This window comes from Sus scrofa, chromosome 15 (genome assembly GCF_054392235.1).
Source record: "Sus scrofa isolate SSC_HxYL_T2T_F1_AM1 chromosome 15, Sscrofa_HxYL_maternal_Yorkshire_Landrace_v2.0, whole genome shotgun sequence".
NCBI classification, from domain to species: Eukaryota; Metazoa; Chordata; class Mammalia; order Artiodactyla; family Suidae; genus Sus; species Sus scrofa.
This window is the reverse complement of record NC_139397.1, coordinates 35,695,447-35,710,428: the sequence shown is the minus strand read 5'-3', so window position 1 is coordinate 35,710,428 and position 14,982 is coordinate 35,695,447. Positions and strand designations below refer to the sequence as shown.

Genomic DNA, 14,982 nt, shown 5'->3' with positions numbered 1-14,982 from the left:
AAGTTAAGGCATGTATTTCCAACATTTTATAGGGCAGATGGTTTTTGTATTAATTAGGTATTTATAGCTAAATGAGTTTGTTTTAGACATTTACTCACAAACCCTCCCATTGTTCTTCATTTACTAACATACATTGTTTATTCCTTCTTCCATCAGTTAACAATAGCTACAGGTCTAATAAGATATTTGAAATTCAAAAGAATCTTTCACTAGACTTTTCAAATGGTGATGAATGAATGGTTCCAGTGAAGTTCAGGCTAAGTAGAAATGAGTAAAGAAAAAATGTTGTTGCAGATGGATATTGCATGCAAGTCCTAATTTTTGAAGCTGATACAAAGGAATTTAGGGAAAAAATGGGAGTCAATTGTCAATGCACCTATGACAAGATAATGCTTAATGTCACTCATAATCAAATAATTGCAAATCAATATAATGATTGCGTGCTATTTTTTCATCAGCCAAATTGATAATAGTTAAAATGTCAGCAATACTTAGTGATAGTCTGAGTATATTAACAAGCAATACTATTGGTGGATCTGATTAAGCCAATTTGATACTATTTATTACATTTCAAATTGACATTTCTTTTGGTCCAACAATAGTAGTGCTATGAATTTAGCTTATAGATATATTTCAAAAATGGTTGCCAAGTGTATTTACAGGAATATAATGGGAAATGAATATATGACAGTGAATTATGCAAAGGTGTTCCATGTACCCTTAAAATATATTAGAGAAAAACAAAAGGGTTCTTATAAAAAGATATTCAAGTTATTAAGTAGATAAAAAAGGATTCCATGCTGTTTAAATTAAATACTCACACAGACATATGCATCGCTGCCCTGAAAAAGGAGTACTGAGTGCTATGGAGGAAAACTTTTATTTTTATTGTATATACATACATACCACCACTGTGCAAAAGAATTTTCTGTGATAATGTAAAGGCTCTGTATGAGCATTAGCTAATATGGTAGATACTGGTTCCATTTGGATATACTGAATGTTTCAAATGTGGCTGTTATGACTAAAAAATGGATTTTTAAATTATATGTTATTTTAATTAACTTAAATAATTAAAATTTAATTTTTTAATCTGAAAATAAATTTAAATAGCCATATGTGGTTAGTGACTGTCATATTGGATAGTTCAATATACTATATATATTTCCAAACATGTTTTCACTATATTGTTCTCAAAAACGTCAATGAGGGTGATTAAGAATAATATTTATAGTCAATTATACTATATTTTACCAAATATCAAATCTTGATTTTAATGGATATATATATATAAATTTACATATATATGTATGTGTGTGTGTGTGTGTGTGTGTGTATAAAATGGGACATAAACAAGGATAAAAACCCTACAATTTTAAAAACAGTATTCAACTGAATGAGAGCTTATTAAAATAAATGCTGCTAACAGAGATAACTCTAATGAGAGTTATCTTGCTTTTTTGTAAAAAATTAATATATAAGTGTATACCTAAAAATGCAAGATTAATGATAGAGTAATTGTAGATGGAGTATGAATTGAACCTTTATTTACTATTTCATTTATAAAGAATAGAATGTGTAGATGGAACATAACAAAATCTTAAAGGCAATTGATGAAAAACTCACAGTTCACATCATACTCAACAGTGAAAAGCTGAAAGCCTTTCCTCTAAAATCAGGAACAAGACAAGGATGTCCACACTCACTGTTTCCAGTTTACATAGTATTGGAAGACCTAGACACAGCAATCAGACAAGAAAAAGAAAGAAAAGGCATCCAAATTGGAAGAGAATGAATAAAGCTGTCACTATTTGCAAATCTATGACATGATCTTGTATATAGAAAACTTGAAGTATCCACCAAAACCAATTAGAATTAGTAAATGAATTCAGAAAGATGCAGGATACAAAAATAATATAAATAAATCTGTTTATTTTTCTATAAAAAAAGCAATCCCATTTAACATCACAGTTAAAAGAATAAAATGCCTAGGTATAAACTTAACCATGGAAGTGAAGGATCTTTACTGTGAAAACTATAAAACACTGATGAAGAAAATTAAAAATGATACAAGGAAATGAAAAGATATCCAATGTTCAAGAATCAGAAGAATTAATGTTAAAATTCCCATAGTACCCAAAACAATTTACAGATTTAATGGAATCCCTATAAAAATACCTATGACATTTTTCATAGCACTAGAACAAATAATCCTAAAATTTATATGGAACCACAAAAGACCTCAAATTGTCAAGGCAACCTTGAGAAAAAAGAACAAACCTGGAAGTACCATGCTCCCTGACTTCAGACTATATTACAAAGCTAAGCAATCATAACAGCATGACACTGGCACAAAAGCAGGTACACACATCAATGGAAGAGCATAAAGAGCCCAGAAATAAACCCACACACTTAAGGTCAATTAATCTACAACAAAGGAAACAAGAATATGCAATGAAGAAAAGATAGTCTCTTCAATAAGTGATGCTGGGAAAACTGAACAGCCACATGTGAAGAATCGAAATTAGAACATTTTCTCATACCATATACAAAAATAAACTCAAAATGGATTAAAGACCTAAGTGTAAAATCTAAAACCATAAAAATCCTAGGAAAAAACAAAAAACAAAAACCTATGCAGAACACTCTTTGACAGAAATTGTAGCAATATATTTTGGAGATCTGTCTCCTCAGGCAAAGGAAATAAAAGCAAAAACAAACAAAGGGGACCAACTGAATGTAAATGAGACAATTGACAAGATGGAAGGGCAGTCTACTGAATGGGAAAAAAAACACTTGCAAATGATATGACTGATAAAGACTTAACATCCAAATATATATATGCTGTATTTCCTTTCAAATATTCATGTTTCTGGTTATGGCTTTTTTTTTTTTCTCTTTTTCACTTAGAGCAGGCTCATTAACACTTCTTATGAAGCTGGTTTGGTAATGCTGAACTGTTAACTTTTGATCTCTCCTTCAAATCTGAATGAAAGTGTTGCCAGGTAGAGTTTCCTTGGTTGTAGGTTTTTCACTTTCTTTAAGTATATCATACAGAGTTTCTGCTGAAAATTTATCTGACAGGCAAATGAGTGTTCCCTTGTACATAACTTGTTGGTTCACTGCTTTTAATATTCCTCTTTTTATCTTTTTTATTAGAGTTGATTTATAATTGTTCCTTCAATTTCTGCTGTACAGCAAAGTGACCCAGCCACACGTACACAGTCTTTTTTTTTTTTTTCATATTATCTTCCTTCACATTCTAACCCAAGAGACTGAGCACAGTTTCCTGTACTGTAAAGTAGGATCCCATTACTTACCTGTTCTAAATGTAATTTGCCTTTTTAATTTCAGTGTGTCTTGGTATGTTCCTCTTTTCATTTTTTTCTTTTTCTTTTTTTGCTTTCTTGGGCCGCACTTGTGGCATATGGAGGTTCTCAGGCTAGGGGTTGAATCAAAGGTACAGCTGCCGGCCTATGCCACAGCCACAGCAACACAGGATCCAAGCCACGGCTGTGACCTACACCACAGCTCCTGGCAATGCTGGATCCTTAACCCACTGAGTGAGGCCAGGGATCAAACCTGCAACCTCAGGATTGGTTCCTCGTCAGATTTGTTTCCACTGCGTCATGACAGGAACTCCAGTATGCTCCTCTTTGAGGTGATTCTACTTGGGACTCTCTGTGGTTCCTGCACATGGATGTGTGTTACCCAGTTTAGGGGAATTTTAAGCTATTATGTCTTCAAATATGTTCTTTGCCCTTTTCTCTCTCTCCTATGCCTAGGACCCCTATATAATGCCAATGTTACTATGCTTGATATTGCCCCAGAGATCTCTTAAACTGTCCTTACTCTTTTTACTCTTCATTTTTTTCTTTTTCTTCTGTTCACTGTTAGTGATTTCCATGACTCGGTCTTCCAACTTGCTGATCCATTCCTCTATATTATTTAATCTATTGTTTATTCCTTTGAGTGTATTTTTAATTTCAGTACTGGATTCTTCATCTCTATTTATTCCTTCTTCATATTATAACTCTTTGGTAAAAACTTATAACTTCTCACTCTGTTCATTAACTCATTTCCTAAGTTCTTTGATTATCTTTATTATCACTACCTTGAACTCTTTATCTGTTAGATTGCATATCTCCACTTCCCTTTGTTCTTTTTCTTTGTTCCTTTGTTTGGAACATGCTGGTCTGTTACTTCATTTTGCCCAATTTGCTTTTTTTATTTCTATGCATCTGATATGTTGGTTATGATTCCTGATCTTGGGGAAGTGGCCTTTTTGGGAGACATTCTTTGCATCTCAGCAGCCCTGCTCTGGTCACCAGAGCTACATACTTTAGGGCTGCCCCCTATGTGGGCTATATGGGTTCTTATATTATGGTGGGCTGACAACTGAGGGCAGTCTGGTAAGCCCAGCTGACTCCTGGTCCAGCTGGTTTCCAGGCCCTGAATTGTTCAGAGGCTGCCAGCCACTGATTGATAATACCAGGCCACAAGGTGGCTGACTGTGGAACCCCAGAGGGTCCCAGGGCTAGAACTGGCTCACTAGTGGGCAGAGCTAGGTTCTGGGTAAATGGTTTGGGGGCTGAGGTTCCTGGACCTAGTGTTGGTCTGCTGATGGGTTGGGTCAGTTCTGACATGGCTGTCTGAGGGTTCTAAGCTGTCATAGATCTGCTGCTGTCTCACTGATTAGTGCGGCTGCATAATGATGTGGCTGGCTGAAGAGTAAAAGGTATCTTAGAGCTGGCGTTGTCCTACTGGTGGGCAGTGCTGAGGCCAGTGCAGGGGTCAGCTAGGGTTGGTATTGACCACTGGTAGGCAGGATCATGGTCCAGAAGGACCCTGGTTTTTGCTCTCTGGGGAGGCAATGTCAAGTCCTGAGGTCTCTGGTTGCAGGGTCTTGGGTGTCCCAAAACTGTTATAAGCACACTGGTTGGTGGGGCTGGATCCTAAGGCTACTGAGTGAGGAGCCCAAGGTGCCCTAGATTAGGAGGTGGGAAAGGCAAGAGACCAGGGTTCCTAGGGATGATGCTGGCTTGCTGGAGTGTAGGTTGTGTCTTAAAAAGGCAAGCTATGAGGCTGCAGTGGACCTGGGTCCATTGTCTATTCACTGGTGATCAGAATTGGGATCCAAAAATCCCATGGCTGGTGCTCATACAACAGTGTAAAGCATGATCCTGGGGTTACTGCCATCCTGCTAGCAGGCAGAGCTGTGTCCCAGGATCTAGGTGTCCCAGAGTAGGTGTAAGACTGCTGATGGATGAGACTGGTCCCAAAGCTAGACCTGGCCAGTGGGTGGGACCAGGTCCCAGAGAGTTTGGGGAATCATTCTCATCTGGGATTGAAGGAGCTAAGTCTCAAGGTCTCTGGCTTCAGGGCCCTGCAGGTCCTGGGTCTAGTGCCTATGTACTGGTATGTGTGTCTGGTGGACGACTGTGTCCACAGGCAGCTATGGGCTCAGGGGAGCCTGCTGGTATGTGGGGCTACCTGCAAAGCTAGCTGCTTGGCCTGAAGAGTTCAACTAGGTGCAGACAGGCTTGTAGGTAGGGGCAGGGCTGGGTCTCCAGGTTAAGAAGCTGTAGAGAGGATTTCAAAATATCCCTTGACAGCATCAGTGACAACATGGTAGAAAGAGCTTCCTAAAATGACTGCTGCCAGAGTCTATATCCTCAGGGTAAGTTGCAGTTGCCCCTGCCTTTCCAGGAGACTCTCCAAGATCAGCAGGTAGATCTGATCCAGGATCCTTTCACTGTTTCTGCCCTGAGTCCTGGAGTGTGTGAGATTGGTATGTGTCCTTCCATAGTGGAGTTTCTATTTCCCACAGTCCTCCAGGTCTCCTGAAATAAGCCTCTCTGCCCTTCAGAGCCCTATATTTTGGGGGCACCTCTTCTTGCTCCAGTACCCACTGCATAGTCCAATATGGGACCCAGACCCATTGCTCCTTGGAAAGAACCTCTGCAATTGTAATTGGGAAGATCTTTTCTGATAGGTTCTAGTTTGTATCATCAATAGTTATTCTGTTAAGTAGCTGTAATTTTGGTGTGCCCATGGAAGGAGGTGAGCTAAGGGTCTACCTCCATTGCCTTCTTCGTATGCCTTTTTGAGGCTAGATTTTTAACAAATAAATTTACTATGATTATAGTCAGCATGTGAAACCACCTGGCTGGTCAGAAATTTCTGATAACCTTTCTTTATTTCAAATTTTAAGAGGTGATATTTTGGTTGCGTTTATTCAACAATTGTTTGCTTGTGCATTGCATTTTGTCACGTGGCAACTCTTTCCTCAAATATGAATCAGAAAATGGGAGTTCCCGTCGTGGCGCAGTGGTTAACGAATCCGACTAGGAACCATGAGGTTGCGGGTTCGGTCCCTGACCTTGCTCAGTGGGTTAAGGATCCGGTGTTGCCGTGAGCTGTGGTGTAGGTCGCAGACGCGGCTTGGATCCTGCGTTGCTGTGACTCTGGCGTAGGCCAGTGGCTACAGCTCCGATTCGACCCCTAGCCTGAGAATCTCCATACGCCGTGGGAGTGGCCCAAAGAAATAACAAAAAGACAAAAAAAAAAAAAAAAAAAAAAAAAAAAAAAGAAGTTCATTGATTTCTTGGTGTTAGAAAAATTTTATCTATCCCCTCATCTCAAACATTCAGTGTCAGAACAAGTGATAATTAAACAAATAAAAATACTAAAACATGAAGTTCCCAGGGTGGCACAGCAGAAATGAATCCAACTAGTGTCCATGAGGATGCAGGTTCCATCCCTGGCCTCGCTCAGTGGGTTGGGGATCCAACATTGCCATGAACTGTGATGTAGGTCACAGATGACTCAGATCCCTTGCTGCTGTGGCTACCGGCTGCTGCAGCTCTGATTCAACCCCTAGCCTGGGAACTTCCATATACTGTAGGTGGGGCCCTAAAAAAACAAACAAACAAACAAAAAAACTATAATAGTATGCAAACCAACTGATGTTTTCTCTATGCATGATAAGTCCATAAATATTCCTTGGTTCTAGTCACACTTACAATTTAGTAGTGACCTGTAAATAAATAGTTGGCCCCAAAAAAGCATAGGTACCATTTTCCTTGGAGTCATACATAAATTTTCACTCTGCTATACATAAATTTTCACTCTGTTTTATGCTATTTTTAGCATATTTTTAAAAGATTATAGATATTCTATTTCTCTTTCCATATTAGTGCATGAGCTCTTTTTTTTTTTTTATTCTTATTAATGTTTACACATATGGCCTGGAATAATGTTTCCAATTCCCTCTAATCTCAAAAAGTGATTTAATGGAACTATTTATGACTGTTGGTGTTTTCTGCCAAGACACTGGTGATATTCAAATTATTGGCAGTAGAAAAAATATAGCTAATACTTATGAAACATTTTGCTCATTATGACACTGTGAATGAGCCTTTGTTTGAAATACTTCTGGCTTTATGAGATAACATTTCCAAAGACTTAGAAATGATTGAGAGCAGTTTTGGGTCTAAATCACCTCTTTCACATAACTTCTCTTCAAAAAGTTACATACCCTTTAATTTCTTCCTTCATTAGAAGTCCACCCTATCTCCAATCCAAGAGAATGCCTTAAGACAATTATTTCAGGAAAATTATTTACTTTTGTTTTATTTTTGACATCCACGGCCAAAATTATTGTTACTCATAATGTCTGCTAACCATGATTACATAGCTAAAAGTGCCTACCATTCATATTTAAAATATATGTAAGCAGGGGAATGACAATGTGGTGTTATCTCAATTTTTAAAATAAATTGGCAGTCGCATTTTTTGCAAAATACGTCTTATTAAACAACAGGCTATTCTGTAATCACATTTTAAGTAATATTTTTTCCTCAATTGCCTTGGTACACTTTTATTACAAAGCTCTTTATAGTAATCTAATCCAATTAATTATAAATATAATTAAAATATTTCTAACTGCTCAATGAAAAAAATCCCTGCAGTATGAATAAAATTTTTATGCTCTAATAAGAAATGTTTTTCCCAAGAGAATGGCATGAGGGTAGAAAGTACCCAGACTTTAGCTTAGCATGAGCTTTAAAAACAAAACTGTTTTTAATAATGCTATCAGAGTTAGGAGGAAGAAATTCATCTGGAATCATGGTAATTTGTATTTTTGTTTGCAGTTCTGAGTTAACTAGTTGCAACTGTAAACCACATTCCAATCTTTATTCTCAATCCCCTCCACTGAATTTTGACACCATTAGGGATTATAAATTACTTAATTATCTGTGTTGTGAGATACATGTCTTTAGGGGGTCTATGCATTTTAGGAGATCAGTAAATTAGAATATTTTTTAAATATGACTTGGTGGTAATTAAGAGTCATGGCCAATATAGAGGGGAGTAAAACAGAGCTTAAAAGGATTTTTAAAAGATTAAACATACAAGCATAAGGATAAAAAGACATTAATCAGCACATTGAGAAAAACTAGAGTTTGGTGTGATGTACCAAGTATCATCAGCAGAATGGAGTAAAAACCAAAAAAATTTGTTTTGCTTCTTTTTTGATGTATCACAGAGACTAAGAAAGCAAGGAATAAATGATGAAAAAATACATAATTCATGACCAGAGGGAGTACCTCATTAACCTGTATAAGGCTATGATCAATATGGAGCAGTCCCATAACCAGATATTCATGTACTAAGCATCTATTCCTAACCTAAATGCTTGACCACTAATGACTTATACTCCCTTTCAAAAATGTTACTTTATAATAGAGAAACAAATACAATAAGGCATTTAATTTTTTTATCCAAATTAGTTTTAATGAAATTAATTTGAATTGACTTTAATCTGCAAATAACTAGCATATCCTATCCTCAATACTGATTACTGCTTCCTAATCATAGCTAAATCTAACCATAAAAGGACTAAATTTATCGCAAAGACAAAGTTCACATATATTTGTAACTTTATAAATGTGTACATTGATACAAAATTAATATTTAGTTATTTTGATCATTATCAGGCCAAAGATTCTGAAGAAGAAATATTGTACTGATGGAATGCTAAATTATAAAAATAAAACATATCAACCCCTACAAAGTCTACCCTTTACTTCTTTTCTGATCCTAAAAACCAGAACAGAATTAGAAGGAAGTCAGGAAATAAGAAAAGGGGAGAAACTTGCATTAGATTAACCATTTTTTAAAATGTTGGCATTTGTATGACTAAGCTTATGTAGAAAATACTGGAATAAATATTCATCCTGAAGCAAAAGTATTCTTAAAAATATTCATTCATTTACCAAAAAAAGTATAAATAGGAAGAAAACAAAGCAGATGGTCATGAGGGTATTTTGTATCAATAGATCTATTGATTCCAATGACACCCAGCCCTATCTTTTCACCTGAAAAGCTCTGCAAGTGCTGAAGCTGAAAAAAAGATCATTATGCCACTATGTACACCGAGAGAGCATTCTAAACAATACTGAAATGATTAAAGTAATTATTCATTACTTACAAAAGTTGTGTTTTCCAATAATAATGTGGTAGCATTTGTCTCTATATTCAGTTTAATGACATGTCCATTCTCGCTTTTATACACCACATCTGTATCTGCAACAACAGAGATATTAACAATTGACAAACACATTGACTAGGTAATATTATGACTATAGAGGAGATAATGTACATAATAAACAGACACATTAGAAGAGTCGCTGTTAGCCTTTAATAACCTGAGCAGATTTCTCTACTTGGCTCACATAAATCCTCTCCAAAGATCAGGAAGCCCAGCAAACACATGGTCTATTGTGCAATGAAAATAGGGTTAGTGAGAGGGTCACTCAGAGTCTTGGTTTAACAAATGATAATTAAAATATGGGCAATCTGCTGCCCATTCTGAGATGAAAAAGAAGTGACAAAGAGAAGTGCCTCCCATTTCCAAAGCTGATTAGTGATCTGGTTAAACTTGCAACAGGGCTTCTGGTTAGCATAACTCACTCAAAACACTCATGCAGACTTTTTCAAGTATCCAGTTCTACTACTGTTCAATTCCTGCTCAGCCTCTTTCTCCCTTGGGTGAGAATTAGGCCTCTGATATTTTATCACCAGGGGAAATCTCTGTGACTATGTGTGTACCATTGCATCCACTCTGTCAACTTCAAAGAGAAGGATGTCTTCAATTTAAAGAACTGTATTTCATCAGGATATCTGTTGATTGTATATATTTTTGAATTGAACTCTGCCACATGCATCAGGAAATCAAAGCATCTTAAGAATACTATAGACTGAGTATATTGACCTGAGAGAAAGTGCCAGAAAGGATACTCAGGAGTCAAAAAAGAAAGACATCTATATAAAGGACATATATATAACATATATTTTATATAGAAAGACATCTACATAAGACATACATAATTACATATATACTATATATATATAACTCAATATATACATATAAATGTAATTAAAAGAGAAGATAACCAAATAAAAGCAGTCATGAATGCTTTCTTTTTTGGGGGGTGGAGGATAATCTCCTTTTCTGTTTTATCCGATTTGTACCTTCTCCATGGTATTGCACTTTCCTAACCCCCTGCATATCCTTAGAAAGAAGGGCAATATTAAAAAGGACTGGGCACACTATTCACCGTAAATTAAAGTTATATAAATCATAACTCTCTGAACCTGACTGTCTTCTTCTGCATAATGGTAGTAAACAAGTACTACTTGGTGAGTTGTGAAGATTACGTGGAAATGTCTGACAATTTTAGCAGACGAAGATTTTCTGACCTGGCCTCTAGTTATTTCAAAATTATACAAAGTAACACCCAGAAGTTATGATGAGACATAATCAATGCTAAACAATCTTCAGTGATTCCTTCAGAAGACTGAGAGGCCAATGTGACTCTCCTACTAGAGTCAGGGATGGCACAGAAGGCCACTAGTTCTTCCTGACCTTAATCACATGAAGACACTGATATGCTGGAACTGCAGCCAGGGTCACAGGGAAAGACAATAGTGTTCTAAGGAAGGAAAAAAAAGACAAAGCTTTCCAAGGTCCTATCTGAGGCATACTTAGGCGAACTGACAGTCCTGCGACCTTTAAAATAAGGCCTTGCATCACCTTCTGAATTTCTTACATCACCTACAAATACATTGGGTTCTTTTTATCATTCGCTTAACCTGCTATCCATTCTAATGATATAAGACAAATAATAGGTTTAAACACACAACAAATACTTATTTTGATTTATAATCTTTACCGCCCTTACCTTTCCTTTCTATCCCATATTTATGGTCATAGCTCAACAGCAACAGTAGTCACCTGGGTTACTCATTCAGCCTTGCCAGCTGACTCTGATCCCCTGCCTTCCTGCTCTTGATTAATGCTTGCTTCAGTCAATAATCCAACTTTAATTGACACACCTCTGTTATCTTTCTTCATAATCTCAATTATCGACCACTTCTTGATATGGATGGACATTGCTATCATAAATTAGAATAAGCAGCATGCCCTAATAAACACCCCTATAATATTTTCACAATAAATTGAAAGAGGATTTTCCTCTTCCACTGCATCATGGAACAAAATACAGCAAAAAACTGCTCAGTGATGAGTTCTTCTCCCAGAGGATTAGCACATTGCAGAATTCTAAATAGGGATCATGTCTGTGAGCTCAGGAAGAAAGAAGGGCCCAGAGAGCAGCTTTAGCATAAATAGTCATTCCTCTTCAATAGACGACATAGAGTAATATATGGCATTAGAGTTTTTCATAGAAAGAGGAAACCCTCAGCAGGTGATGCATTGTATCGAGGTGGAGGAAGGAAAATTAATTTTTATTTCCTTTAGAATCAAAATTGAAGGAAGTGAAGCTTGTTTGAGAAGATGAAAACGATATATAATATTTGTAAGGTAAACATCATTGGATAACCATTTAGAATTTAAAAAATGCCTATAGAAATTTGAGATTTATAAATACCTTAAATCTGCACTCTTACAAATTTTACTATAGAAGTTTTAATGTTGCATTATTGGAAAAAACTTTTTAAATCCACCTGTAACTTTCTAGGTCAATATGTAATACAAACTTCTGCATGAATTATTTTAAAAACATCTAATATCTGACTTCATTAACTCTCTTTAATCTCTTCCTGGCCTTGGAGTTCCCATCATGGCACAGCAGAAACGAATCTAACTAGGAACCATGAGAATACGGTTTCAATCCCTGGCCTGGCTCAACGGGTTAAGGATCCGGCATTGCCATGAGCTGTTGTGTAGGTTGCAAACGTGTTTCGAATCCTGTGTTGATGTGGCTCTGGTGTAGGCCAGCAGCAATGGCTCCAATTTGACCCCTAGCCTGAGAACCTCCTTATGCCATGAGTGCAGTCTTAAAAAGACAAAAAAAAAAAAAAAAAAAAAAGTATTTTTCTGACCTTTAAAATCTGGTCTTCTGAGTGTCATATTTATCCTACTTTACTATTTGATTTATAATCACTAGTGAGATCTTGCAGTTTTAAAGTTCCTATTATTGCATCAATAAATTACTTTCTGGAAATATATTTCAAAGCTGTCACCTCATATTTTGGTTAATATTAGGTAATGAAATATGAGTGAATCAAATCAATGAGTAAAGTGCATTAACACAGGAAGATTAAGGTAGGTGTACTTGAAACATTCTTAAAATGCTGTTATTATGCATGTCTATATGGTACTTCGATTAAATAATTTTTCTTCCTTTTCATCTCATTGGAAGTTAAGAGTCAATTATCCTGAACACATATTGAATTCATTCATTTTTTTTTAATGAAAAGATGTGAGAAGAGAGAATCATTGTCTACCTTCTCTATCTGAGATACAAGAATATATTTTTAGTGTCTGCTCCACCACCATCCAAACAATTACTCCTATCATTTCTGTCCAATTCCTTTCTTCATAATTTGTCTAGCAAAAGGATGAACATAGTACTATATTCTAGTTTAAGCTCTTTCAGGGAAAGGCAACCTTTTATTTTACACCTACTCCATACAAATCAGGTAGTAATGCATTTCACATTATAGCTCAGATCTCAACTTGCTACTGAATTTAAGAATTGAGGTCTCTGGATCCATCCCAAAGGTCAGGATCTGCAAACATTAAGATTTTACTTTTAAGGCTTGCGAGTTTTTGACCATGAAGATAAGGCCATAAATCAGTACATAAACTTTTTTTTTTTTCAGAAAGTTGCTGATTAGGAATTTATCTGAACCATAAGTTCCTAAAAGTGAGAAAATTTCTAAATTATCAAACAACTGTTTACTTTAGAGTCACTTCAACATGCTTGCCTCTCCGTGTCCACGCATCCTAGGCTGTGACATCATGAAATGCACCCATCTTCAACCAGAACCTCACTTTGAAAGACTTGCCTTAACAATTCAAACCTAGATTTCTAGCCCTATATATAACCCCTAACCCCTCCCCACTAACACTTCCTTCTGGACACTCTAAAACTCTCCAAATGTTGTCCCCCCTGATGGTAGCAGGTAATAAACTCAACTTTGCATATCAGGTTATTCTGGGTGTTGGTGGCTGACAAAATCCACCATTCATAAATATCAATAAATATCAATACAAAGTCATCTTTTAAAAATGTTATTATTGACACTGTAATTATGCAGTTAATTTTGACATGGTAATTTTAATGTTTCAAAATTGATTTGATCTCTCTATCATCCATCCTCAACCTGTGGAAAGAATTTTCAAAAAAGTGGAAGAAATCTTGGCAAACCAATTGCTTGAAACATTTTAATCCAAATATGATTGTTGTCTAAAAAATCTATTTTTAACCTATTTAAAATAAAAATTCTATAGATCCATTTCTTTATATTCATACTCAAAAATTTAAAGAGTAAAACAAATAATGAAATGATTATCGCTGAAAATGCTCAAATCTAGGAACAATCTGCTAAATACCAAGTTCATATTAATTATTTATATATATCAATGGTATATATTTAAATATTGAGCTAATCATATTTGAAACACAAGAGACTCTCAAACATCTCTCCTAAAGAACGGCTCACAAATACGAAAAGAACTTTCCTGAGTTTCCTCATTTCCCTGAGAAAATGGAGGCTATCAGAAATGGCTTCATGTCTTTTTTGTCTACTTCAAAATCTCATTCCATATACACTCTTCTTTTTCTAGAAAGAAATGATCTTTCTCTTTTGAAAAGCAAAAATTGTAATCAACATCAGTATGCCCCATTTTAAAAAATATCTTTAATTTCTACTACCTCTTGCCAGTTACTTGCACTTTTTGTGGTGTATATATTTCCTCTCTGTATTCAAAATAATAATAATTTAATAATCATCGTCATTGTCACTGTCATTTAGTTCCTTCGCTCTCTCTCAGGCTTTCTTCCCTTCATGATAAACCTTAATAAACCTTTTGTATAAGGGATTTCTGTATTATTCTCGGTGTCCATTATACTTGTAATTCTCCATATCTCCCTGAAGGACAGTTGCAGTTCTCACCCTCCTGAAACAGCAAATTGCCAACACTAACACTGATCTGCAACAACCAAATCCAGTGTGCTCTTCTTCCAGCTTAAGCCTCACCTCACTCAACTCCACAGTGTTGTGACAATTATGACGAGCAGAAAGAAGGACTTTTCCACCTTACTCGACTCTGCAGTGTGTGATAATTATGATGAGCAGAAGTATTTCTGAAATTTTCTCTTAACTTTGAACCATTACTTTGCCCTCGAACTCTTTCTTCAAAATTTTCTATGTGTTCAACACATCCAACTGCTACCTAAACAAAGACATCCTTTGAAGTTCAATTCTATACAAAAGAGAAACAAACTCACAGACTTCAAAACCAATCTTATGGTTTCCATAGGTGAAATTGTTGGTGGAAAGGGAGAATTAGGAGGGCAGGAATAATATATAGGCACTACTGCATAAAATAGATAATTAACAAAAACCTACTGTATAGCACAGGAAAATCTACTCAATAGTTTGTAA

General features: G+C 35.9%; 1 protein-coding gene across 13 annotated transcripts in view; it reads right to left on the bottom strand.

Moving 5' to 3' along the window:
* The window catches only part of DPP10 (dipeptidyl peptidase like 10), a 1,405,335-nt gene that overhangs the window by 334,180 nt on the left and 1,056,173 nt on the right, over positions 1 to 14,982 (bottom strand). For 8 of the 13 annotated variants that reach the window (XM_085001430.1, XM_085001433.1, XM_085001436.1 and 5 more), the window contains one exon: positions 9,497 to 9,591. The exons of the other annotated variants lie outside the window; for them this stretch is intronic. In XM_085001430.1, the coding sequence (XP_084857556.1) occupies positions 9,497 to 9,591 (95 nt within the window). The remainder of the gene's footprint in view (positions 1 to 9,496; positions 9,592 to 14,982) is intronic. 13 annotated transcript variants of the gene reach the window in all.